This window comes from Eptesicus fuscus, chromosome 17 (genome assembly GCF_027574615.1).
Source record: "Eptesicus fuscus isolate TK198812 chromosome 17, DD_ASM_mEF_20220401, whole genome shotgun sequence".
Lineage (NCBI taxonomy): Eukaryota > Metazoa > Chordata > Mammalia > Chiroptera > Vespertilionidae > Eptesicus > Eptesicus fuscus.
This window is the reverse complement of record NC_072489.1, coordinates 59,074,327-59,100,499: the sequence shown is the minus strand read 5'-3', so window position 1 is coordinate 59,100,499 and position 26,173 is coordinate 59,074,327. Positions and strand designations below refer to the sequence as shown.

Genomic DNA, 26,173 nt, shown 5'->3' with positions numbered 1-26,173 from the left:
GCGCAGGAGCAGAGTGAGGGGAGACACAGCCCCGCTGCATCCTGCTGGCGGGGGGCACTGCGGGGCAGCCCGTGTGGAGAGCACCATGGCGGATCCTCAAGAAACTGGGCGTGAAATTGCCACAGGACCCCGCCCTCCCACTCCTGGGGTTCTGAAGAGGATGGATCTGGCACACCATGTCATAGCAGCATTACCCACAGCAGCCAGCAGGGGGCAGCAGCCCAAGCACCCTTCAGGGTCGTGAACAAATGCGGTCTGTCCGATGAGGGGACAGTACCAAGCCACCAAAAGGAAGGACCTCCGGACACAGGCGACAGCGAGGACGCATCCCGAGGACACTGGGCTGAGCGAAGTAAGTCAGACACAAGAGGGAAGTCTGTGTGAGCCCACTTGTACCAGGTGCCAGACACAGTCCGTCCAGAAAGACAGGAAGTGGGGTGGTGGCTTTCAGGGACTGGAAGGGACTGGAAGGGGAGGGGAGCGGGGAGATGGGGAGCTGGTGTTTAATGGACACAGGGTTTGTGTTTTGTAAGATCAAAGAGCTCTGGAGACCGATGGGGGTGATGGTTGTACAAAAATGTGGATATACCTAACGTCACGGAATCATACTTAAACACGGTTATGATGGCAAATGTTCTGTTGTGGGTATTTTATCACAATTAAAAATAATTTTTAAAAAGTAGTCCCGCCCTAGCTGGTTTGGCTCAGTGGATAGAGCATTGGCCTGTGGACTGGAGGGTCCCAGGTTCGATTCCAGTCAAGGGCACATGCTCGGGTTACAAACTTGATCCCCAGTGGAGGGCGTGCAGGAGGCAGCTGATCCATGATTCTCTCTCTCATGTTTCTATCTCTAGCTCCCTCTCCCTTCCTCTCTGAAATCAATAAAAATATATACATATTTTTAAATAATAATAAACTAAATAAATAAAAAGTAGTCTCTGCCTGGCCAGTGTGGCTCAGTGGTTGAGCACTGACCCATGCACCAAGAGGTCCCTGGTTCAATTCCTGGTCAGGGCACAGGCCTGGGTGGTGGGGGACGTGCAGGAGGCAGCCAAGCGATGTTGATGCATTGATCTTTCTCTCTTTCTCTCTCGCTCTCTTTCCCTCCCTCTCTCTAAAGTCAATAAAAACTTATATATTTTTTTTATAAGGAGTCCCTGCCCTCGAGGCTCTTGGAGTCGGAGTCTCCGGGACCTGGTCTCCAAGGCTGGCCTGGGCGCTTGCTCAGACACTGTGCTCCAGGGGGGTGCTGGACGAGAAGATGGCAGCTCTGCTTCGTCCTTATTTCCACATCATCTTTGCCCACATCTGTGCAGAACTCAAGTGCTGGGTGCACGGTATCAGGACAACAGCTCAGAGTCACAGCTCAAGGATGAAAACTGGGCTCGTAGCTGAGCACCCTAAAGAGTCCTTACCGGTGGGGGTGAGTGATGGCAAGTGGCCTGGAGCCCCCTGTCTGGGAGGGTGGCCCTGCACCACTGCGGAGGGCAGGCGGGCACCTCCCAGCACTGGCATCGTTCCACGTCTCTCTATGCCCAGACCTGAGCCCAGCCATGACCCCGGGGGGTGGGGGGGGGGATCCAGAGCCCCTGTGTGTACCGACTCGGAGCAAAGGGGAGAGCCTGGCGCCATCACTCCGAGCATCTGTTGCTCTCGCTCATTCCCCCCTCGTTGCCTCGTCGTCTCCCCATCTCGCCTGCCTGTCTACTGGGGGGCAGGGGCATTTCGACGCTTCCTTATGTCTCAGTCAACTGTGTTCACGGGGTGACTCCACCGAGATCTTTAATCTGATGAATAGGTTTAAGCCCCGTTTTTATTTTATCTTGTCTCGTCCTGCCTCCGTCCTATCAATCAAGTCACTCTGTGGAAGGAGCCCAGCTCACAGAGCAGAGCCTGCTCCTCTCCGTCGCGGGAAGCCGGCTCTCATCCATCTCGCGGCTGCTCTTTCCCCTGCCCTCCCGGATTACACGAACATCCACACGCGTTAAATTAGAAAAACAGACAACCTCGGCGGCGGGAGCTACGTCTACATAAAGCAGGGCCGCCGCAGCCTCATAAAGCACCGCAGACGAGACAGGGCTGCACGCGGGGTGCCCGGCCGCTCCCCACACGCAGCCGTCTTCCCGGCAAGCCCCGGGCACGGCAAGAGTGTTAGAGTTTGGGTCACGCCGGAAACACACAAAAGGACCTGGAATTTTTTTTATTTTTTTAAAATAAACTGGTGTGGACGGATTTGCTACAGTGACTCCCAAACCGCTCGTGGGAATATCGATTACTTACAAAGGTCGCTCCAAGTGCACGTTCTTGCAATGTTTTCTTAAGCAGGTTCCAGGGGACACACAGCTCATCTCTCACAGGAGAGCGCCTTCAATCACATGACCCCGCTGACCACAGATGATTGGTGAGGGGCAGAGGTCCCACTCAAGCTCAGCCATCTGGCAGGCGGCGGTGACGTCTTCGGGTGGCTTTGGTGGCCTGGGCAGAGGATGCATCCGGACAGGGAATCCAGTTGTTCCTGCTGGCAGCTGGCTTCTCGGATCCACCCTCGGCTCCTGGAGCCAGTGGCTCCTCGAGTTGTCCACTGGGTTTCTGTCACTTGCCACCCCAGCAATCCTAACACACGGCCCTTGTTAACCTTCCAAAGGGCCGTGAGCTCCCTGGGGGCCTTAGCTGCTGGGCCCCCACTTACTCTCTCCACGGCAGAAGCAGGAAGGAAAACGTTGCACTGAAATACACATAAGAACCGATCCGCTGAAAGTGGAACAGAATATTTGAAATCAGGATGATCTTGCAAATGTGGGCCATATTGGCCTTTACTATAAAGCTCCCTTTAAGTGGAAAATTATATGCATTTTAACCAAGGCATGAGCAGGCAGAGCCTTGGAAATTCCCGTCCTGGGGACTTGTAACACCGGTCGTCTCGATCCAGCATCTAGAAGGGTTCAGAAAACCTGGAGAAGGGGCTGTGTGTAAATTAAATAAGAGTCCAGAGACGAAACGTAATATTGAAAGGCATTGGGGCGGGGGGGGGGGGGTGAGGGGGGCAGTCAGAGGAACCTGGCTAAAGAAACCAAGTTCTCCTGGTCTCAGGACCCCTTGCTTTTTATTAACACAAATTGTCCTAAGGCAAGATGGAGACATACACTTCAAAGGGTAGGGTTTGGTACAGAATCCATTGTCAGATTGGGGAACTGCCTTTGGCTGTTCAGGTATTTGGCCAACAGGAGGCAATAACATGTAGATTAAGATGCCCTGAGCTGTCTGGCAGCAAGCAATCAATTTATGCGTCCCTTTCAGGTTTGGGGAAATGCCTTCAGCCATTCCCAACAGGCGACATATGTGACTCAGCCCTTGTTGAGTCCCTAAGTTCCATCAACCTTTCGGTGAAACTCTTGCAATTATGACGTGCTGGGACTGGCTTCCGGCAGACTTGGGCTTCTTCTCCGAAGAAAACTGGCAGTGTGTCCCTGATGACCCCTTCCAGAAGCCACCCATGGGCAGCTGGCACGCACGGAAGGAAGAAGAGGAGGCGGCAGAGCAAGGGAGGCGGGCTGCCCGGAGCAGCTGCGGTGCTGAGAAAGAGGTGGGCGAGGGGCCGGGCCTTGTCGAGTGCCTGCTGGCCAGAGCGGCTGCTCACTGCCAGGTATGGACGTCTATTCATAAGAGCAGGTGTCGTGGGAGTTACGGGAAGAGTGGAAACGCGTTCCTTGGATCCTCAATGCAGTCAGGACACGCAGCCTGGTGAGGGCAGCATCTCTCTCTCCCGGGGTCTATGGTTCCTGCTCCCTCCGCAGCCCAGCTTCCCTGGTCATCCCACGGACAGGGCCCTGTCGTGGCTGCCCACCGTGGCTGCCTCAGGCCAGGGCCCACCCATCTCTCATGGCTGGTTGACTCAGTCTCTCTTCCCCCCGTTTGGGAAAATTTGAATGGCTTTCACCACATTCTCGCGGACACATGTTCCTTTATTGGTGATGGCCATTCTCAAGGCCCGAGGGTCCGAGTCGTCCCGCCCACAGGCTGTTTGTTAGACGTGTCCTTCGTCGGGGGCGAGACCCCACGGAAAACCGGCTCCGGAGACGTGGACTGTGCCCTCCTCTCCCCAGGAAACGAGGGAGCTGCCATTTGACGGAAGAGGGGTCATTACCCTTTGAAAGATGCCCTCCCTTTGTCTGATTCAAAGGAGCCATTTTTCACATAAAATGCGAGCTAACGGGGAAATTACATTTCTGCTCTCTTATAATACAGATTAGAAAGATGAAGAAAAATCTGCCACAAACAATGGAAAAAGCCATTATTCAGACGAAGCGAGGCCGGCAGAAGGCCAGCCAGCGGAGAGGCAAACCCCAGGACAGGCCAGGGGCTCCCACAGCTGTTCCCGGGCCTGGTACCCCGGCCTCGAAGTGCCCGCCGCGCTTCCCCAGGTCACAGGAGGGTCAGCTTTCCCACCGTCCTCGGCGGGCCCGGCGCTTCCCCACAGACAGGCGCTCTCTGCTCAGGGCACCACGCGAGTCTATTAAAATGGGACGTTGTTGTGAGTCTGCAGAAGCGTGAATTGAGTTACAATAATGAAAACAGCGCCGATGCCATAATTATTCAATTAGGGGGAAAGGAGAGATAAGAACCTTTATCTAACACTTCAGAAAGGCACAAGCCGGAAATTCATCCCAGGATTAGGCAACTCAGATCCCCACCCCCAACACCAGAGGCGGCAGCCACCCTGACTGCCACCGCTCCACACAAAGGCCTGTCTGTCTGTCCCCTGGGCATGGCTCTCCGGCCTGCAGCCGGGTCCCCGCCGCCCCACCCGCTGCTGGGAAAACTCTCCTGGGGATCAGCCTCAGCTCAAAGGGCTCCTTGTGCGGCGAGCAGCCTTCTCCGCGGACCGCTCCATCCGCCTGCCGCGGGCAGTCAGGCTGCACAGACAAAGGCACAGGGCGCCCTGCTCATGGGCAACTCTACCTTTCAGGGACCGGGAGGTTTCGGAGGAGGCTCTTGCCTGGGGCTTCAGGGCTGCAGGTGCCTCTGTGGGACTGGGTCACCCCCACCCCACCCTCACCCTCACCCGGGCTCCTACCCCCGTGGTGCCCGCACTGCCCAGGGTGGGGCCAGGCTGGCCTCTTGGCTGGGCCCCGCCTGGCACCGGGCTCCGCCCACCTCTGCTCTAGGATACCCAGGGCTCTTTATTTATATAATATATTTTTATTGATTTCAGAGAGGAAGGGAAAGGCAGAGAGATAGAAACATCAACGATGAGAGAGAGTCATTGGTCAGCTGCCTCCGGCACACCCCCTACTGCGTATGGAGCCCACCACCCGGGCCTGTGCCCTGACCGGGAATCAAACCGTGACCTCCTGGTTCCTAGGTCGATGCTCAACCCCTGAGCCACGCCGGCCGGGCCCCAGGCTCTTTAGGGGCCTGACCATCCCTCTTCCTTGCAGTCCTGCCACACTCCTCAGGGCAGGGAGGGCAGAGCACAAGCCTTCCGGACCCCGGCTTCCCCCTCTGACTCTGCAGCCAGCACCCGGCCGTTTCCTCTCCTCTCTAAGAGCAAGAAGACTGGTTTCCTAAGTCCTCTTCTAATCCTCCTTGCAGCGCCACCGCCGCTTCTGAACGGAAGACTTGGCTTCATTTTCTTTGCATTTTGGCTAAATTAACCTTTCCAGCTCTACACGTTCAAGGGCGAGTAGGAAGATGCTGGGAATAAAACATAGATTTATTATTCTTCAAAACATTAAGGAGACATTCACTTCCAAACGGCCTGGGGTCACTGGTGGCGACCAGCGTCCCTCCGACAGCAGCTGGACAGCTGACAAAGCAGGAGTAACCTGTGTCCATCCGCATCGCCGGGACGACCTCCAGGTGACATTGAGCCGGTGATGACTGACAGGAGAAAGGAGCCGTCCCCGGCGGGGTGCAGCCCGAGGAAGGGTGACGAAGCCCGCAGGGGGCCCTCAGCCACCGCCGGCTGGGAGCCGGGCCTGTGTCTCCCCGCAGAGGGCCTGCCTCGGTGCCCGGGGCACCCGCCTTCCTGGCCCAGAGCCACACATGGGAGGCGTGGCCTCCGTGCAAACTGGTGACGGAGCTCAGAGCCCCGCCGCTGGGCATCCTGGGCACTTGCATTGTCAGTAACTGGGGGCCGGGGGGCTCTTTCCCATGCCCACCACCCCACCTGCTGGGAGGCGACGGGGATGCTGAGACCGGGAAAGAGAAGCATCGATGTGAGAGAGTCACATCGACTGGCTGCCTCCCGCATGTACCCCAACTGGGGCCCGGGATCGAACCTGCAACCCAGGTTTGTACCCTTGACTGGGAATCGAAACTGTGACCCTTCGGTGGACGGGGCTGATGCTCTAACCACTGGGCGATGCTGTCCAGGGCAAAGTCCAGCCTGTCTTCACTCTAACGCACAATGTCAATGTGCCCTCCAAAAACCCCCAAGGACTGAGGTGTCAAAACAGCCCCTCACGCGCCCTGTGCCTCAGTTTCCTGCTTGTGAAAAGCTGACTCGGGATGGCGCACTGTGAGGGGTGTGACCAGCAGCGCCCGCGTGGTGGGTGACTCCACAAGGGGCTGCAACCGGCCGGCGGCCGCACAGGCGGGTGGTGGGCACTGGGCTCAGCTGCTGTGGCCGCCTTGTTCAAGGCCGCGCACCCTTCCCGGTGCAGGGGGAGGCGGCGCGGCTCAGCCAGGCCTCAGGGGGCAGAGCTCCCTCCTGTATTCCGAGCAGGTACCCTGGGCATTAACTTAAACTCACCCACCGCTCTCCTTATCAGGGTGAAGGACGGCTGCATTTCACCGTTATCTGGAAGCTAATTTGAGGCTTTGAATATCTAAGTGTTTGATGACTCTGGTCTGGAGATGAAACAGTGAGGGTGCAGACGGCATTTATCTTTCCGCCGGCACAACAAGCGCCCCCTTCCCTCCGGAGCAATGCTGGCTTTTAAGAAGCCTTTTTAGAGATTCACTGTCAGGTGCTGATTCTTCCACAGTGAAGGCCGCATCGGAGAGGCCGAGAAATGCCTGGTGACCAGCTTCTTACTCTGCAGGGTGTCTGGGTGAGAGGGTTACCCGGTGATCCGTGCCAGTGGGCAAGGGTGTCCCACACGCTCTGTGCATCTCAAAGCCCAGCCCCCAGCTCTCTGTGTTACTTCACCTACACAGCAACACAGCCTCGCCCCAACTGCACCCGGCGGCTCCTTCCATCAGGAGGCACGTCTTTCCTTGTTTCCTAGGAAGAATGCTTTTTATGAAACACCCCCATTTCCCTGTCAGGTACCCTTTGTACAATTCATCCCTCCACCCATCCATCCCTCCATCCACTCATCCATTCATCCATCCATCCATCCCTCCATCCATCCAGCCCTCCCTCCATCCATCCCTCCATCCATTCCTCCATCCATCCATCCCTCCATCTATCCCTCCCTCCATCCACTCATCCTTTCATCCATCCATCCCTCCCTCCATCCACTCATCCATTCATCCATCCATCCATCCATCCATCCACCCATTCATCCATCCATCCACTCATCCCTCCATCCATCCATCCATCCATCCATCCAACCATCCAACCATCCATCCATCCATCCATCCATCCATCCATCCATCCAAAGTCTATCAGCCAATAGTTAATGGTACAGCCTGGTGGTCAGAGCTCCTACCCAGGACTTTCTCCACTGAAAGCCAAATCAGGATTTTAAAAATCACCTTCTTTAGACACTGAAGGTCAGTGACATAGTGTATGGGAGTGTGAGCCCAGGGCCAGGCACGCAGGCGTGCTCCATGAATGCCAGATGAATGCCACGCACTGCTACTAACGCACTCGGAGCTGTGGGCAGGGTATGGGCAAGGCCCAGGGGTGCCCAGAGGAGAGAGGACACAACTGCTCAGATAGCTGGGGGGGTGGGCAGGGAACAACCTTCAGGGGAGCAGCTACAGAAAGGAGAGCAGGGTATGGTCTTGGAGACCCCAGGGTCCAAGGATGCTCTGTGTGGAGAGAAGAAACAGCGGACACCGAGATCCTGGAGGACACCCCACGTCTTCCTGGGGCCAGAAGTCAGTCCAGGCCACTGGAACCTCAGGTGTGGGCAGGGCCTCGCGGGAGGAGTACAGGTTTGGAAACCCAGGCGGGCACTGTCTGGGCACTTTCTCAGATGCCGGTCCTTCCATGGAAGGACCCGATGGGGACCAGAGAGGGTGGCAGCGTGAATGCCCACCGAGACGTGAGGGCTTGATTTGGGTGGAGGAGGGGGAGTGGGGCCGCTGAGCCTTCTGAGCACAGCAGGCAGTGACACCCAGCGCCAGGCTCAGCAGGACCCAGGGCGGCTGCGCGCACAGCAGGTGAGAGAGGAAGGCCGAAAGGGGGCCAGATATGGCCTCCTGGGATGCTCTTACTGCTGATTAGACCGGGGCTGGCTAAGTTAACCAGGACCGAGCCCGGTTCAGGGGTCAAACCCGCTCTAATTGCCGGTCTCAGTGGGGAGGGCATGGGTGAGAGAGGGCCCCATTAGACTCAAAGGAAAAGTTGAAAAGATCAGTTCGACAACAAACAACCAAACTTAAACATCCACCTTCCTCCCGGGAAACCCGAGGTCAATGATTCAGTTTCACAGCGTCACCTCTGACACCGCTATTGCGATGGGACGTTACTGGGATTCAAATTCTGTTCTTACGTAACTCATCATTTGGTTTGGCGTTGAGTCCTAGGAAAGCCCTCAGATTTAGACATTATGCCTTGCTCCACGTTGGTCTATGTTGTGCGGTGATAATAAAACAATGCACGTCATCAAACTCTCTCTTGACCCTCAACCTCTGTGGCCACCGCTCGGTCCCCTGCCGCATTTGCAACAAAACTCCCGGCCGAGAGAGCGGGCAGCCGCCCGCAGTGCCCACCTCCGGCTGTCTGCATGTTCACTCCAGTCACTGCCGGGCTCTCTCCAAGGTCACCAGGGACCTCTGGGCTAAACCCCACGGCCAGTCTCCGTCCTATCTCGCCTGACCCGCCCTCCTCAGGGCGCGTCCCCACCTGCCTGCCACCCGCTCTCTCTCCTCCTTCCTCACTCCTGCTCCTGCTCCTGCTCCTGCTCCTGTCCAGGCTCCGCTGCTGGTCCCCCTGATCCCTGGGGGCGCTCAGTCCTCAGGATCTCCGTGTCTATTCTCTCCCCAGGTAAGAGCATCCATTGTATGCCCACGATGCCCACATACACAGTGACAGTCCCGACCTCTGCCTGGGCCTCAGACACGCATCTCCGCTGCCTGTCACCTCTCCCGCTGCATCTCCAGCTCAGAACGCCTCGCCCCGAACTCCTGAGTCTGTTCCTCCTGCGATGCCCACAGCCCCAGGGAAGGGTGAAGCTCCTTCTCTGGGGGCGGAGCCCAAGGCCTTGGGGTCCTTCTCGCCTCTTCTCTTCCTCCCCAACCCCATCTCGTCACTCAGCACATCACTCAGCTCCTCCCCCGAGCCCGGATATTTTTCCATTGATTTTTAGAGAGAGTGGGAGGGGGAGAGAGAGAAGCATCGATGTGAGAGAGACACATCAATTGGTTGCCTCCCACACATGCCCAACCAGGGCCAGGGATCAAGCCTGCAACTGAGGTATGTGGCTTTGACCAGAATCCAACAGGGGACCCTTCAGTCCTCGGCCGACACTCTATCCACTGGGCCACACCAGCCAGGCCACCTGCCTCTCTAAGTGCATCTCCTTCCCGCTGCCTCGCTCACTCCACTCCAGACACATGGTCTGTGGCTGCCCCGGGCCCTCCCAGGGACCCCTCCCGCCGCGGGGCTGTGTGCAGCCTGCACACACCCACGGATCGGCTCGCTGAAGATGATAACGAGTGTGAGTGTGCCTTCCCAAGTCCACACTCAGTGGCATCACGTTGGTGGCTCCACGTGGGCGGTGGTGGGCGTGTTCACACGGTGGGATGCAGCCAATGCCGCACACAAAGGCTCTAAGAGCTGGCTGCCGGTCACCTGCCTGCGCCCCTGGGTGCCCAGGACCCTCTTCCTGGCCTGTCCTCTCACCTCCCAGCTTCCTCCGTGTCTCTGCTCAAACGCACCCTCCTCGGAGGGAGGGTCCTCCCCGGCCCCACTGCGAAGACGGACCCCCCTCCATGCGGCCTCGCCCACTCACCCCACATGGTTCTCCGCCGACGTGCTCACATTTCACCCTCGGCTTACTGCTTCTCCCTCTAGAACGCCAAGGACTTCTGCGCCCTCCTTATCTCCAGCACCAAGGCCAGCGCCTTGCCACACTGACGACACTCCATGAATATTTATCACAGGAATGAATAAATGTATTTTAATGCTTTACTCCACGCATTTATGATTTTTCCAGTTATTATTCAAGACACAGTAAAGGGAAGGATAAAATAGCTGGGCCTATTGTGCAGACAGGAAAAGACATCTAAGTTTTAAGCTTAAAGAGCAAGTTAAACATGGTATGCAGTAATGCACATCCATCTGTGTACACAGGCATGTACCGACATGTTTACCAACGTGTCTCAGTGAACACAAGTCTTCGCACCCTAGTTTGCACACAGTGAGGATGGGGTGACAGACAGGTGCCCGCCGCCCGGTTTCCCGGTTTCGGGATCTGCTCCCAGGTTTGTGATGTTCGCACGGGTCACCTTTGTTCTCACGCGTTTCCGATCTGGAAAAGCACACGCAGCGAGAGCTTGCTGGGAGCGATGGGCCCCATTCCCCCGGGCAGCTCGGCGTCTGGAGGCCTCTGGCGAACAGCGGGTGCTCAGAGCTGCTCGCGGATGTTGCCTTCCAGTGAGGGCGCACACATGCCTGACCTCGAAGGCACGGGGGGGGCGGGGCAGTGAGGCATCCAACATGGGGTAGAGCCGCGGCATCAGAGTCCGGGTGTGAACACACGGGGCTTCCGGGCAAAGGAACAGGATGAGCCGAGATGGGGTCACATATTAGCGGACGCCATGCCGGGTACCAGGCGGGTGTCTGGGGACCAGGCGTTGAACAGCCCTCGGTGCACCCAGACCCTAAGCGTTCCGGGCTCCTGAGCTGAGAGCACTGAAGGGGAACTGAGCCCAGCGAGGCCAGGAACCCCTTCAAGAGGGGCTGTCCTTGCAGGAAAATCCCCAGCCACAGCCCGGGGGCGGGGGGGGGGCGGGCGGGGAGGCAGGTGACACTATCTGATGCCCACGTCTGGCCTTGTGTGCCCTTCCCACTCTGGGGCCCTTACTTGCCAGGACTCGCTGCTCATACTGAGCATGGGCGCAGGGACCCCCCACATTGAACCCCACTTTCAGGCACAAGGCCATCCACTTGAAGATGCCTCTCTCTTTATTTTTTTATGGTTAAGGATTATTTATTATTATTATTATTGATTTCAGAGAGGAAGGGAGAGGGAGAGATAGATAGAAACGTCAAGGGTAAGAGAGAATCATTGATTGCTGCCTCCAGCACGCATGGAGCTTGCAACCCAGACATGTGCCCCGACTGGGAATTGAACCATGACCTCCTGGTTCACAGGTCGATGCTCAACCACTGAGCCACGCTGGGGGGCGGAGATGCCGCTCTACCCGCTTAGGGATGTCTCGAGGGAAACGGGCAGAAGGAGACGTAGATGGCGATGCCTTTCTTCTCGGGAAACCAAACTGGCCCTGGGTCCCCGGGACACCCTGTTACACACGCCATTACCCGCACGTCTCACCTAGGGGACACTTGTCCTCCATTGTAAGGAACGGTGACCACTCATCACGGATGAGGAAAAGCAGGGCCAGGCACACGTCACTGAGGGCTTCCCCTCCGTTAGGAACAGGCCCCGCGGATTCACGTTCCCAAAGATCTAGGTCTTTCTTCGGATTCCCACTGGGCTTTCTCACTATGAGGCGGGAGACACCCAGATAAAGTCGATGATACACGATAGACAGACATACATTACTGCGTTTCAAAGTCTCCTGCAGCCAATTGTTGCAATAAGCTGATAAAAATAAAGAACTTCCCTGTATGGTTCTAAAGGATGTTTCTCTAGAAGTGTGATATGTGTGGCAACAAAGGTCTCAGGATACCAGGCTAGCTTCTGCAACGGAGCAGTCACTGACCCTGAGTGGTCATTCCCTCATCCCCCAAGTCGGTTAGAGCGGAGGCACTCCCCGAGGCTGGCGTGCAGGTTCACGGGCTCTCCACGAATCGCTCCGGCATATTCCGGCAAGAGCGAGTCTCCCTGGCGGCCGCGTGCGAAGTACAAGATACTCCGTTGTACGCATGTTTCATAAAAATAATTGTGTCTTACGCTTGTTGTAACTGCTAATTACACACATTTTCCTGAAACTCCTGCTAAACAACCTTAAAAAAATCCCACATGCAAATCACATGCATTTTCCCCAATGGCCTTAGCCAATCATCACCACCTCTGCATCCAAAATTGGGGAAGTCCCTCTCTGCGCTGTGGGACCGACCCTCCCGTGGCCCTTGTCTTGGCCACACGCATGCTCACCCTGCGGGATTGCTGTTCTTTGGGGAAAAGAATACAGACGTGAAGGGAAAAGGCGTGAGCCTGCCAGGCGGAGGCACGCACGTCTACTCCGATGGACCCAGTCTCCATGGGTTACCTGGTGCATCGCTGAGGCCGGTTTAGGAACTTGGATTCCATGAAAGTGGGTTTTCTCTCACCCAAGCCAAGGATTCCCGCTCGTCCAATTTTGTCTGGAGACAGTACAACATCCCGGCCGGCGTGGCTCAAGGATTGAGCATCAATTTATGAACCAGGAGGTCACGGCTCCATTCCTGGTCAGGGCACAGGCCCGGGATGTGGGCTCCATCCCCCATAGGGGGGTGTGCAGGAGGCAGCCGATCCATGATTCCCTCTCATCATGGATGTTTCTATCTCTCCCTCTCCCTTCCTCTCTGAGATCAATAAAAGTATATTTTAAAAAAAAAGAAAAGCAGTTCGGCCTGCAGTTGACACAGCAGGCAAGAGCGTGGAAACGCGTTGGGCCACAGCCTGTCGTGGGCACCGCCCTCCGTGCCTCCCCCACCCCTCCCTCCAGGGCTTCAGAGAAGGATTCGCTTCGGGTCAGCTGGGAGGGAGGGCGGGAGGGGTTGCTTCAGCAGCCCCCGGAGCTCCCAGCACGCCGGCTTTTTTGTTTCATCGTTTCGGGTGGCTTCAGACTCGTCGCCTTCCCACTGGGTCTCGGTTTGTACGCGAACTTCTCTCCTGAGAGGCCGCAGCGCGTCGGGCTTATGGCGTGTGAGTCACCGCCCCTTCAGCTGCGTGTCCCTCCTGGGAAGGGACCCCCTTGTCCTTGGCCTTCACGGGAAATGAAGGTGAGAATTAAAATGCAACCCTGCCCACTGCGCGCTCTTTTTTTAAATATATTTTTTTTGATTTCAGAGAGGAAGGGAGAGGGAGAGATAGAAACATCCACGATGACCGGTTCCGGGTGAGGCCGCGTGCACCTGGGTCCGGGTGAGGCCACGCGCCCCTGGGTCTGGGAGAGGCCACGTGCCCCTGGGTCCGGGTGAGGCCATGCGCCCCTGGGTCCGGGTGAAGCTGGTTCCCGGGTCCGGGTGAGGCCGTGTGCCCCTGGATCCGGGTGAGGCTGGTTCCCGGGTCCGGGTGAGGCCGTGTGCCCCTGGATCCGGGTGAGGCTGGGTCCCGGGTCCGGGTGAGGCCACGCGCCCCCTGGGTCTGGGTGAGGCCACACGCCCCTGAGTCCGGGTGAAGCCGTGCCCCTGAGTCCGGCCGAGACCAAACCAGAGGGAGTCGGACCTGCATTACCACCATTTGTCCACCATCCAGAGCTGAGGGGTCAGTGCCAACATGTACACATAAGGAACTGGTAGACATTGAAATTAGGTCTCAAAAGAACTGTTGGTCCAGAAAGAAACTCACTACAGACTGATTCATTTGCCTGTCAGCATAACTATTATTGCTCGTCTCACATTCAGTTCTTATAAGCATATCTCTAGTGACACATGATCTCGCTCATCTAGGGGAAATGATGAACAACATAGACTGATGAACAAGAACAGAACCAGAAACAAGGAGGCATCGATCGGACTATCGGGCCTCGGGGGGAGGGTAGGGGAGGGGGGGGGGAGAGGGGAGAGATCAACCAAAGGACTTGTGTGCATGCATATGAGCCTAACCAATGGTTAAGGTCAACAAGGGGTTGGGGCATCCGTGGGGAGGGGTGTGGGATGGGAATGGGGGGATGAGGACAAATATGTGACACCTTAATCAATAAAGAAATTTAAAAAAAAAAAGAGAGAGAAACATCCACGATGAGAGAGAATCATGGATCGGCTGCCTCCTGCACGACCCACACAGGATCGAGCACACAACCCAGGCCTGTGCCCTGACCGGAATCGAACTGGGACCCTTTAGTCCGCTCAGGCCGACGCTCTATCCACTGAGCCAAACCGGCCAGGGCCCACCGCGCTCTTTACTGAGGAAAACAAAGTTGGTTTCGAAGTGGCTTAAATAACTCGCTTGATGTCACTGGAGGTGAAGCTGAAACAATCGCCGGAAGCAAATAAGTGTGTTTTGCAATTTAAATACCTGGGGGTTCAAACCACTTAGCCTTGGGTGGCCAGTTGACCCTGTGTCTCCCATCCATGCCCCTCTCTCTCTCTCTCTCTCTCTCACTCTCTCCCCCCCCCCCCCACTCCCTCCCTTCCACGCTCTCTGAAAAGCAATGTCATAATTATCCTCAGGTGAGGATTAAAGAGGGGGAAGGACCTTTGCTTGCTTAGGGGCTCAACTATGGCCCAGGTGGATCGGGCCGCCACTAACTCCAACCGTAAGCCGGTGACACGCTTAGAGTCACAGGCAGGAGCACTCGAAATAGGCGGAGCTTCGCAAACCCTTTGGCTGTGCTTTTAAAAACCACCTGTTAGTACTTCTATGTTATTGATGGGATGCCTCTCTGTGGGGGACCCAGGGGCCTGGCACTCAAATCTGGGCCTTGTCCCTGAAACTGCTGGTGCCCGTGTCTGCGGGTTCCCATCCCCCGTGTCTGCGGGTTCCCATCGCCCGTGGCTGCGGGTTCCCATCGCCCGTGTCTGCGGGTTCCCATCCCCTGTGACAGCGGGTTCCCATCGCCCGTGGCTGCGGGTTCCCATCGCCCGTGTCTGCGGGTTCCCATCGCCCGTGACTGCGGGGTCCCCCATCGCCGCCCTCAGGTTTCTTCCCCAGAGCAGCTCCCGCTCTCACACGCCCTGAGATGAAATGCCAGCCCCTGTGCGAGGGCGAGCCGTTGAGGAAAGCCGGCAAAGCCGCCTCTCGTCTGAACCGCCCTTGACCAGGGCTCTAAGAGGAAGAGGGTTGGGTCCGGCTCCTCGCCGGCTGCCTCTCCCGTGGAGACCCGGATGCCGGCCGGCTCCTGCCGCAGCGCCCCGTGATGCCAACACCTCTCTCATGGAGCAGCCATCCCTCCTGTCTGCCCGCTGCCAGGACCGCCGCGCTCGAGGGCTCCGAGAGTCCTTGTTCCTCTTACAGGGATGACAATCGCCCTTTAAACAACACGCCGAGAGATCAAAGATCCGTGTGGCGCTTCCCGAACATCCGTGTGGACCCCCGGGGCGGGAGACACACGTCTCACCATTCCTGCCGACAACGCTGACAGATGGCTCCTCCCGGCCCACCTGGCGCTCTGCCCTGGAGCAGCCTCGAAGCAGAACGCCGTGCCGTGTGCCATCTGTTCCGAGGGGTCAACCCCCATCCCAGGTGCACTTGCCTGTGAGCTAAGCCCCTCCCAGGGGGTCCCCCCATCCGTGTGGACCCACCCTAACCACCATGGGGGCTCTCCGAGAGGGTGGGTCAGCACGAAGCCGTGCGAGGGTATCAGATGCGACCCCAGGAGGGGGATCCACTGGCACCAACCTCAGCTTTGGCACCTGAGAGCCCGTCCCTGTGACGAAGGGGTCACCCGCACACCCAGGCTCCGGCAGGTCGACGGGTGAGCAGGGTGCGCAGTGACTCACTCCCTAGCAGGGCACACACTCAAGGCCCGTAAGGAACTCACCGCCCATGAGGAGATGAGGGAGCTGAGGGCTGAGGGCTGGGGCTGGGACAGGGATGCACTTAGAGGGAAGGTTCTAGAAGGACCCGCAGCTGGGCAGCTCCCCCCAGTGCTGCTGGGCACAGTGGTGGCCTGAGCTGCCAGATTGTCTGGTTTTTCAAAAGAAACCAGGTATTGGTTTTTTTAGGTGAAAACCACTGAATTTTTCTTAATCAACGTCATGCATAATATAGTTAGAAATTCAGAGGCTTAAAAACTATGGAGACAGAAGACAGAGCAGCTGCCTAGGGGTGGGGGGTGGGTGGGAAGGAAGATGGGCAGGCAGCGCCCAGGGTTGGCCGTGAAACTGCTCTGCGTGACATGTCATGATGAACACATGTCCTCACACATGTGTCCAAGCCCACAGAAGGCACAGGACGCAGCCAATCCGTGACCCTCTCTCATCACTGATGTTCCTCTCTCTCTCCCTCTCCCTTCCTTTCTGAAACCAATAACGTCTGTATAGGAAAAATGAAGACCATCGACGCTGGAAATGCCGGTAGCTGCTGGCACATAAAGGACGCTTGGCTTCCCCGCCCCCAGCGCCAGCTCGCCTGCTCGTTGAGGGGCTGCCGGCTGACCCCTGAACTCGGCGTTGACCCCCAACCCACAGGCACCCAGGGCTTGGCGTGCCAGCCGGGCACTGTGCAGGCCTTCCCGGCACCACTCACTCCAGTGCTGGAACCACCTGGTGGGTGGGTTCTAAGGGGAGCCACTGGGTGCTCTGGGCTTCGGGGAAAAGCGGCCCCCGATCCCCATCCGTCACTGTTAGACGGTAGAGGGGGAGCGGGGGGGCAGGGGATACCTTAAATGGATCGTTTACTTCCTACTGCCACGTGCTGGCGGAGCGCGGGGTTCCAGCTCGGGCGGCAGCCACGGTGATGTACCCTCCCCAGGCAACGTCTGAGCCAGAGCAGAGTGTACCTTCCAGAGAACCACCTTTCTCTGTGGGGAGAGCGGGTGGGGCTGTGGCCTCCGGGTACCCATCGCTCGGGGCTACAGCGCCCTCTGGTGGGGGTTGCTGTTCCCTGCACTGCGCCACCCCACGCTGCTCCCATTGGCCCCATGGAAGGCCAAGGCCACCCGGATGGGAGCATGGCTGGGGGCGGGCGGCCCGGGGAAGAGAGCACTGAGAGGGAGGAGAGCCATGGAGGTTGGAAATAGGCCGGGGTGACTCCTAGGCCCAGGTCTGGTGCCCCCGTGTCGTACTGAGAGCTGCCACCCTCCAGACAAGCAACGGGCTCCAGATAGCTCTCCTGAAACGACGGCAAAATGCCCCGCGGTGAGGACAAGCGGCCCTGCCCCGGGAGGACACAGACGTGGGAGCCAGCGAAGCAGTGGGCCCCGCTCGGTCACTTCCTGGGGTGCAGCTCGCTCCTCAGCCTGCTCTCTGTGGAGGCAAGGTCACCGTCCAGACAAACGGACACGGTGACAGCTCCATGTGTGGCTGCGTGTGCGGCTGCATGTGCGGCTCCGTGTGCGGCTGTGCGTGCGGCTCCGTGTGCGGCTGCGTGTGCGGCTCAGGACAACGGTCACTCAGAGAGCTGCGGGACTCTCAGTCTTCATGCAACTTGATGGGACGTGGGAGCCGGGCGCGTGGGGGACTGCCCGGAGCTGCCCCTGAAATGCCCGTGGACTGGCTTTGGCCGATGGCGTGTGAGCGGAGGTGATGCCCCTTCGGGGAGGAAGCCCTAAACGCCTGAGCGCCCGCCTCGCTGCCTCTGGGACCAGCCACGTCCCGCCGCGGAGCCTTCGCCAGCCGATCCGTGTTTCTATCATTGATGTTTCTCTCTCTCCCTCTCCTCTCCCTCTCTCTCTCTCTCTGAAATCAATAAAAACATACATTTTTTTTTCTTCTTTCAAATGCTAGCTTTCACCCCGCCGGCGTGGCCCAATGGGTGAGCATCGGCCTCTGAACCAGGAGCGTGTGCTTCCAAAGTTTTATTTCCGTGGGACTAAGAGTCCCCACAAATGCGCTGCTAAAGGGGAGTTCCTACCTAAAAGGAGCCCCGTGTGGGGATCACCGAGGACTCCCCAGCAGTCTCGCTGCTCCCGACTTCCTGTGCAGCGGGCCCTAGGGTGATCGGGGACGAGGCCGTGTCAAACCGTCCGCGGCGCGGCCTGGAGCGGCTGCGGCTGGGCTTCCGCTGCTCCCCAGTTTAACTGGAATCTGTGTTAGTTTGACTCGTCGTTAGCGCGTTCCTTCCTCGGGAGCCGTTAGGGCTGCTGCAGAACGAGGGGCCGATTAGCACCCACAGCATTTCGGGCCGTCATGTCCCGGATTCGGGCCCGCGTGGAGCGGCACAGAGCCAAGCCCTCCAGACTCCTCCCGCTGACGTAGGTGCGATGTCGTTAGGGGTAATTACATCATCGTAAATACGTTATAGGTACCATTTTGTCGTTATGCCAACCATTCCCTCGGGGTGTCTTCGGACGATGAAGCCCTGGAATTGAAAGCGTCTCTTCCATGGGAACGTGGAACGGGCCAGTTTGGGGACAGAGCGTCTGTGTGTCACATGACTGATGTCAGAACGGTTTACAATGCAGTGATGTGCAGCGGGTGCTGATCACTCCCCAGTCAGCTCCCGGGCCACGCTGCTTCCTGCATCTGTTCCCATGTGCTCGCCAGCCCACAGACCAGCTCGCCGCTTCCACGTGGGGTCCGTCCTCTCTCGTCTCGGGAAGTGGCCTCGCTGTCCACCAGGTCACTCGATCCACAAACCTGGCTCCTCTCACTGTCCCCGTCCAATTTTGAGGGTCCGTCTATTCTGCCTCCTTCCCTCCTATCCCTGCTCTCCCTCACCCCCGAAAGCACTGACATCTCTCACTGCCTCCGTTTTTGCTGCTTCATTCTCAGCCTCTAGCATTGTTCCTGGCACACAGTAGGTGCTTGTGTCGATGTGTCCCCTATGGATCCACTCCCCTCCCCTCCCCGATCCTGGGCCCAGAAGCTGACCGTAGGGACTCTCAGCAGAATGGCCTGCTCTCTGGCTATTTTTAGCCGTGCTGTTGAACTGACATGAAATACAAGGCAACGTGGGCCACAGAGGTCATTTACAATGTTCTACTAGCACCCGGCCGGCGTGACTCAGTGGTTGAGTGTTGACCTATGAACCAGGAGGTCAGGGTTCGATTCCCAGTCAGGGCACATGTCCAGGTTGTGGCTCCATCCCCAGTGTGCGCCATGCAGGAGGCAGCCAATCAATGATTCTCTGTCATCATTGATGTTTCTATCTCCCTCTCCTTCTTCCTTCCCCTCTGAAATCAATAAAAATCCTATATAATAAAAGCCTAATATGTAAATCGACCGAACAGTGGAACCACCAGTCGCTATGATGCGCACTGACCACCAGGGGCAGGTGCTCAATGCAGGAGCTGCCCCCTGGTGGTCAGTGCGCCCCACAGGGGCAGCGCCTTTCAGCCAGAAGCCAGGCTCACGGCTGGCAAGCGCAGCGGCGGTGGCGGGAGCCTCTCCCGCCTGTGCTGCAGGCGGGCAGTAAGGAGCGAGGGGTCCCGGACTGCGAGAGCCCCGGACTGCGAGAGGGCTGTCTGACTGCCAGCTTAGGCCCGATCCCCCTAGCTTCCCACGGCTGAGGTGGAAGTGTTCTGGGTGGAAAGGTGACGGGGGCAGGGGACGGGGAGAGAGCCAAACTGGGTCTGCAGTGGGCTGGCCTCCAGGGGGTGGCTGCACCCCAGGGGGGCACCCCAGGCAGCCCGCACCTGCCTCGCGCCCAGGACCCGGGCTTCGCCTACCGCTCCACTGCCGCCATCTCCACATTCCCAGCGTCTGAACGAGGAGCCCAGCACCCGCTGGTGCACGGAGCCCAGCAGATTAGGTCGCGGGTCCTGGCCTGGGGCCTTTGGGGTCAGAGCCGCCTGCCATGCGTCCAGCGCCCCTCGATGGGGCGGGAGGGCGTGCGAGCTGCGCGAGGGGAGGTGAGACGGCGACTTTCCTCTCACCAGCAGCCTCTGCGGCGTTTACAGAAACCATATCCTCCCGAGAAGGAGGAGGAAATTCCCACAGAGTCTGCAAGGGGAGGTTCCGTGTGGCATCACCAGGCCAAGTCACAGCGATGCCGTGCCGGCGCCCCGCACCCCTGCCGGTGCACGCTCCCAGCACGCGGGCGGGCGGGCGTCTGCCTCAAGGCTCCCAGCCGCCGGCTCCGAAGAGCGTCCCGGTCCCTGTTAGACAGTGACGCCGCGTGACCGTGAACGGCCGGCCCACAGCGTGCCAGTGCGCTTACACCAACGCCGTGGCGAGGGCCCGCGTCGCCCCTCACCCAGCAGCGCGCCTCGTTAATTAGAGAGCCGTCTCGCAGGGAGACGCCGACGCCGGGGGGACCGAGGTTTCGCTCCGTATTTGTCTTGTGACCGTCTTGGCGCTGACAGTGTGACTGCAATAATTATCACCTTCTCGGGGAATGTTTAATGAGGGTCACCATAGCCCCGCACGCTGCCCTCCTTCACGGAGCTTTTTAACACGTGTTAACAGGAACAGGAAAAGTAAACGTGTTATTAAGCAAAAACCAAGCCTGGATTTGCACAGACTTTGCAAACGAGGTATTTTTGTTTGTTTGTTAACCCTCACCGAAGGCTATTTTCCCATTGATTCTTAGGGAGAGTGGAAGGGAGGGAGAGGCAGAGAGACATCGATGGGAGAGAAACATGCCCATGGGTTGCCTCCGGCCAGGGCCAGGGCCCAAGGAGCCTGCAACCAAGGTATGTGCCCTTGACCGGGATCGAACCCGGGACCCTCTGGTCCGCAGGCCGGTGCTCTATCCACTGAGCTGAACAGGCCAGGGCCAAATGAGGTAGTTTAATGGTACATGATTTTGAAGCGCAAATACGCTGTATTGTGTATGCAGTGAGGCTGAGGAATAGTCTTAAAGGAAACGCCGACGTCCTTTTCGGGACGGTGCTCACGGTATTCAGGAAAACACCCCAATAATCCACGCACGGGCTTTGATGTCAGGCCCTCCCACTCCATGTGAAACAGGTCAGCACAAGATGGGCCAGCTGCCTTGCCTTCGGGGCCAGGAGAGGAGGGGAGAGAAGAGAGAGCGAAGAGGAGAGAGGAGAGAGGACTGGGGAGGGGAGGGGAGGGGAGGGGAAGGGAAGAGAAGGAGTGGGTAGAGGGAGTGGAAGAGAGGAGGGGAAGGGAGGGGGAGGGGAGGGGAAGAAAGGGGGAAGGGAGGGGGAGGGGAGGGAAGAAGCAGGGGGTCCCCGGGGGCTTCTGAGACAGAATGGCTAACATTTCACTGGGATGAACACACCAGCGCCGTCTCCCCAACCCTCCATGCCTGCTGCCCACACGCCCTGTTTGGAAATCCGGGGAGAGCAGTGCTGTCCACTCGGACGGCGTGGACCCGAGACCTGGTCCTGTGTAAGCAGACACCGACGCACTCGGGATTCCCCAGATCCTGGGGGCCTGGAAGGGTCTCCTTCAGACATCACAGCACCCCCCTTTATCCACGGGGCGTTCGTGCCAAGATCCCCAGCAGATGCCCAAAACCTCGGGTAGTACCAAACCCGATAAAGACTACATTCTTGCCGAGGCACACATGCCTATGACCAGGCTTAATGTGTAAGGTGAGCACAGTGAGAGACGAACAACAACAACTAACAGCAATAGCACACGTGTAACAATTCGCTGCAATAAAATATGTGGATACGCTCTCTCTGTCTCTCGTTCTCTCTCTAAACATCGCACTGAGCTGTACTCACCCTGCTTCTCGTGGTGATGTGGGACGGCACGATGATGAGACGGAGAATTTCCATGTCACCTTCTCGGACCGAGGCCGACGGCGGGGAACTGAAACCACAGACAGCGAAATGGCACGTGAGGGGGGCCTCTGTACGGCTCATTTTCTTTTCTTTTAAAAAAATACATTTTTATTGATTTCAGAGAGGAAGGGAGAGGGAGAGATAGAAATTTCAATGATGAGAGAGAATCGTGAATCGGCTGCCTCCTGCCTGACCCCTCCTGGGGATCGAGCCCGCAACCCAGGCATGTGTGCTGACCAGGAATCTAACCCTGACCTCCTGGTTCATAGGTCGATGCTCAACCACTGAGCCACGCAGCCGGGCTCTGAGAGATTCCTCAACCCGGGGAGGACATGGCCACCAGGCCCGCTTGCCCCAGGGCTCCTGCAGTCCTGGTCCGTGGCCGCATGACGTCTCCTCTCCTTCTGCCCTCACGCCTCATGTCTGCGTCTCTACTCCGACCTTCCCGCCCTCCTGTCCTCTTACGAGGACCCTTTGTGAAGGGGCTCGCCCGGGTGACTAGGGCCTCTCGCCAGGGCGAGTCTTAACTTAATCCGTCTGCAAAGTCCCTTTGGCCAGGGAAGGCACCTTCCCACGAGTTCGGGGATTAAGACATGGCCACCTTGAGCCAACCTTCAGCCCTGCACCCGCCCAGTGAGCCTCAGCGGCTGCACCCCACAGAGAAGCCTGTTGGGGGGACCCCAGAGGGAACCCCGAGGGGGAGGAGACCAGGCCAGGGTGGGTGACCAGGGCGGGGCCAGGGGTCTCCGTAACACTCTTGGTTCCAGGTGAACAGTGAATCCTTTTTAGTATCAAGAAAACCCAAACATGACGGGGCATCCCTGCGCTAAGGAGGGTGCTTTCCTTTATCCGATGCGCCCGGCACTGGGCCTGCCCACGGGCTTTCCGGGCTCAGGGAGCCGCCCGGGTGTCTGCGGGAGACACTTCTGTTGTTGTGAACCCTCACCTGAGAGTGATTTCCCTTTGATTTTCAGAGGGAGTGGGAGGGAGCGGGGAGACAGAGAAACATCCTCCATGGGTTGCCTCCCTCACCTGCTCCAACGTCGTGCCCTTGGCCGGAATCGAACCCGGGACACTTCAGTCCACAGGCCGACGCTCTACCCACTGAGCCACACCGGGCAGGGCCGGGGGGAATACTGTGAGGAAGCTGAGGTCCCGCCGTGAAGCCGTTAGCGGGGTGGCCATTAGAATTGCACTAGCGTTCCCGTTGCAGGAAAAATCCTGCAATAGGATTTCCTGCTGCACTCTACCCCGCCTCCGCTCCTCCCTTGTCACCCGCCCCGCCTTCTCCTCCACCCCGCCTGCTTTTCCCATCACCTATAGAAGTCATCGATTTTATGACTTCCATCTTATAAGCTCTCTGGCACCTTATTCCCATGTTAATATCGCTCTGATCTTAATCTCATTGTCTTCCCTGAGGTAGGCTTTTGGCATCTTTAAACGCGGCCTGTGTGACCTGGGCGGGCAGGCCCCCCATCTCTGTGGCTCTCCCGCACGAAGAGACGGAGGAGGAACCCCGCCTCCTGGTGTGACCGGTGGCAGCGGTGAGGTGCAGAGGCAGCAGGGCCCCAAAACTGCCAGGAAGTCAGAGGGCAGCCGGTCCCCGAGGTGATGGCCGCTGGGCGGGAAAGGGAGACCCCGGGGCCGGCACGGAACCCCGGCAGCGGGGACACAGGAAGTAAGTCGGTGGGGGTTGGACTGCGCGTCCCAGAATGTCCCTGCTGCTGCCCGGGGGAGCCCTGGCCCGCGGCGGGAAGCAGGGGGACCCTGGATCATGCCCTGGCTGGAGCCCCTCCGGCCGGTGGCCCCATGGGGTGAACTCCCATCCTGACACCCCGATACCCTGACCACGGCATCAGGACGCTTCTCCAGGCGCCCGGGCACCCCAGGGCCCTCCTGCTGCCTCTTGGCAGCAGGCCCCGCACCCCACAGAGAGCCCCTGACAGATTTGTCAGCCAGAAGGAAAGTGGGGGTTTTTGCCACAAACTTGTGGTTTTCCTTAGTCCTCTTCCTTTAAAGACACTTCTTTGCATCCCCCGAAGGTTTTAAACAAAGATAATTCAATGGATCTTTCGAGGCCAAGACCAACCGGTGTGATAGGCAATTACAGCCACGCCCAGGCTGCTAATTGAAACGCCAATTAGCGTTACCAAGCAGCCGCATCTTCTGCCGGTTCAGTGCCGATGCCGCCGACAGCTGACCCCCGCATTCTCACCCTCCAACCCGGAGCCAGGCAGCCGGGGGCCCCAGCCAGCCCCAGACGTGACCTCTCTCAGCCGGGGCTTCTTCCGAGTCCTCACTGTGGGGTGCAGGGGGCCTCCAAGCAGCTTCAAAGCCTCTAAGCTTCTTGCCTGGGAGGAGTTTGTTGGTGAAGGGGAGCTCCGGGGTCACCCCTCGGGCCTGGCAACCACGCTTTCCTGCTGGCCGGGACCCCCAGTGCTGGGGAGAAGCACCCCTGAAAGTCCGAGGCCACAGCCCCGTCCCGGGAGCCCTGAGACAGGAGCAACCCTCCTGGCTGCCCCGCCCCCAGGATCCGCCGACCTGGGGAAGCTCTGCGCCCGCTGCTGCCCGATGGCCCGCACCTGCTGCTCCAGCTGCGGCTCCTCCCGCAGAAGAAAGTCCCTCCTCTGCCTGCGGGTGATTCCCACGTTCACATGTTTTTAACTTGCTTTCATTTTAATAAGACATATTATTACGTTTCCAACCATTGCAGTTTATTTTTGAGAATGTCATCCCCTAACAATGTTGACCGCCCCGCAAAGGTTAGCCAACTGCACATTTGGGGGCGCACAGTCCAGCCCCGCCTTCCGACATGACCGGCAGGTTTCGGGGTGAGGGGATGTAAGTGAGTGAGGGGCTCAGGGGGGGAACCCACAGGAGGGGACAGTTCGAGAGCCCACAGGCCACCAATGAGAGCTGCCTTTCCGGGGCGACTCTGGCTACGATACGATTAACCGGATTTGCCGTGGAATTCCTGGGTGTGCGGTCCAGGCTCATTACCCAGCGCCCACGAGGCTTCGTGCGGGAGAGTCGCAGCCTTCCGGAGATGAACGTGACCTTCGAGGCCAGCGAGGGACCGTTCTCATTTTGCCTGTGATTTTCATAAAAGCAAACCGAGACCCGGCCTTCCGGCGGCGGCTTCTGATCGCCGCTCCCTTTATCTGGAAATCCCTGCCCTCCGATCCGGTCCGGGTCAGACACGTCCCGAAGGCTCTTCTCAGCTCCCCTCTCACGCGGCTCTCCCGCCCCTCAAAGCCCTTGCAAAGCATGTTCCCTCCTGTAACGGCCACAGGACGGGCCTGCGGCTGCTCCCTGCTCAGCCTCCTCCGGCAGCCGACGGATGGTTGCCCAGGTGGGCAGAGAGCGCCCCCGTGACCGGCTGAACGGGTGCCTGCAGGCGCCATGGCGTCGGCACAGTGCGCACCTGGCTTTGCATCCGACGGCGCCAGCTCAGGGGTGGGCGCGGGGCCACTGTGTGGGCACTTACACCTGCCACCTGGGGAGGCGTCATCGGGGGGCTGGGCCCTACACTCTGGAACAGGCTGCCTGAGTCCACTGCCTTCTCCGTCACTGACCCCCAGTTACTGGGACATTTAGTTCCCTGCCCCCCACAACCTCCCCTCCCACCCCCGTCTGTAAAATGAGAGTCAATATAAACCATCCCTCAGGGTTCTCTCAAGGATGAAAGGGATGAGGTCAGGTGTTTCACACGTAACAGTGCTCAATAGAACTTAGCAAATAGAGTTATTAACTTACTGCTGTGCCTAGAACGAGGCCTGCATACAGTAGGTGCATAATAAATGGTGGCTGCTGCTCATTCCCCGGCACCTGGAAGCCCCGGCGCTGCCGCTGACCAGCCCGGGGCGCTGGGCTGCGCAGGGCAGGGACCTGGGGGCTGCAGACAGCTCCTCTGCGCAGGAAGCAGCTGCTTAACTGCCCCAGGCTGAGCGGCACCGGAAGTCACAAGAGCTATTAAACCCGTCGGGGGCCGGTTCCGTATCTGCTCTGGAGCCCAATAGGGCGAGTGTCACTGAGCCAATCCCATCATCCCCACTCAGCGGAAGGGGCGTCCTGGTCGCAAATACTTCGTGTTCTACTGTAGCCGACCTCGGTGATCACCCGGGAGACCTGATGACCTCGGTGATCACCCGGGAGACCTGATGACCTCGGTGATCACCCGGGAGACCTGATGACCTCCATGGTCGCCCCAGAGACCTAATGACCTCCGTGGTCGCCCCGGAGACCTAATGACCTCCGTGGTCGCCCCGGAGACCTAATGACCTCCATGGTCGCCCCGGAGACCTAATGACCTCCATGGTCGCCCCGGAGACCTAATGACCTCACGGGCCGTGGTCGCCCT

At 58.5% G+C, this 26,173-nt stretch overlaps 1 protein-coding gene across 2 annotated transcripts in view; it reads right to left on the bottom strand.

Moving 5' to 3' along the window:
- The window catches only part of C17H10orf90 (chromosome 17 C10orf90 homolog), a 123,572-nt gene extending 97,890 nt beyond the window's left edge, over window positions 1-25,682 (bottom strand). Inside the window, exons 1-2 of one of the 2 annotated variants that reach the window (XM_054729193.1) lie at window positions 25,570-25,682; window positions 21,754-21,841 (exon numbers count right to left, since the gene is read on the bottom strand). In XM_054729193.1, the coding sequence (XP_054585168.1) occupies window positions 21,754-21,807 (54 nt within the window). In that variant the 5' untranslated portion in view covers window positions 21,808-21,841; window positions 25,570-25,682. Of the gene's footprint in view, window positions 1-21,753; window positions 21,842-25,569 lie in introns of those variants that run through there. The other variant, XM_054729194.1, reaches the window with a different exon arrangement.
- Between the last annotated feature and the right edge of the window lie 491 nt (window positions 25,683-26,173).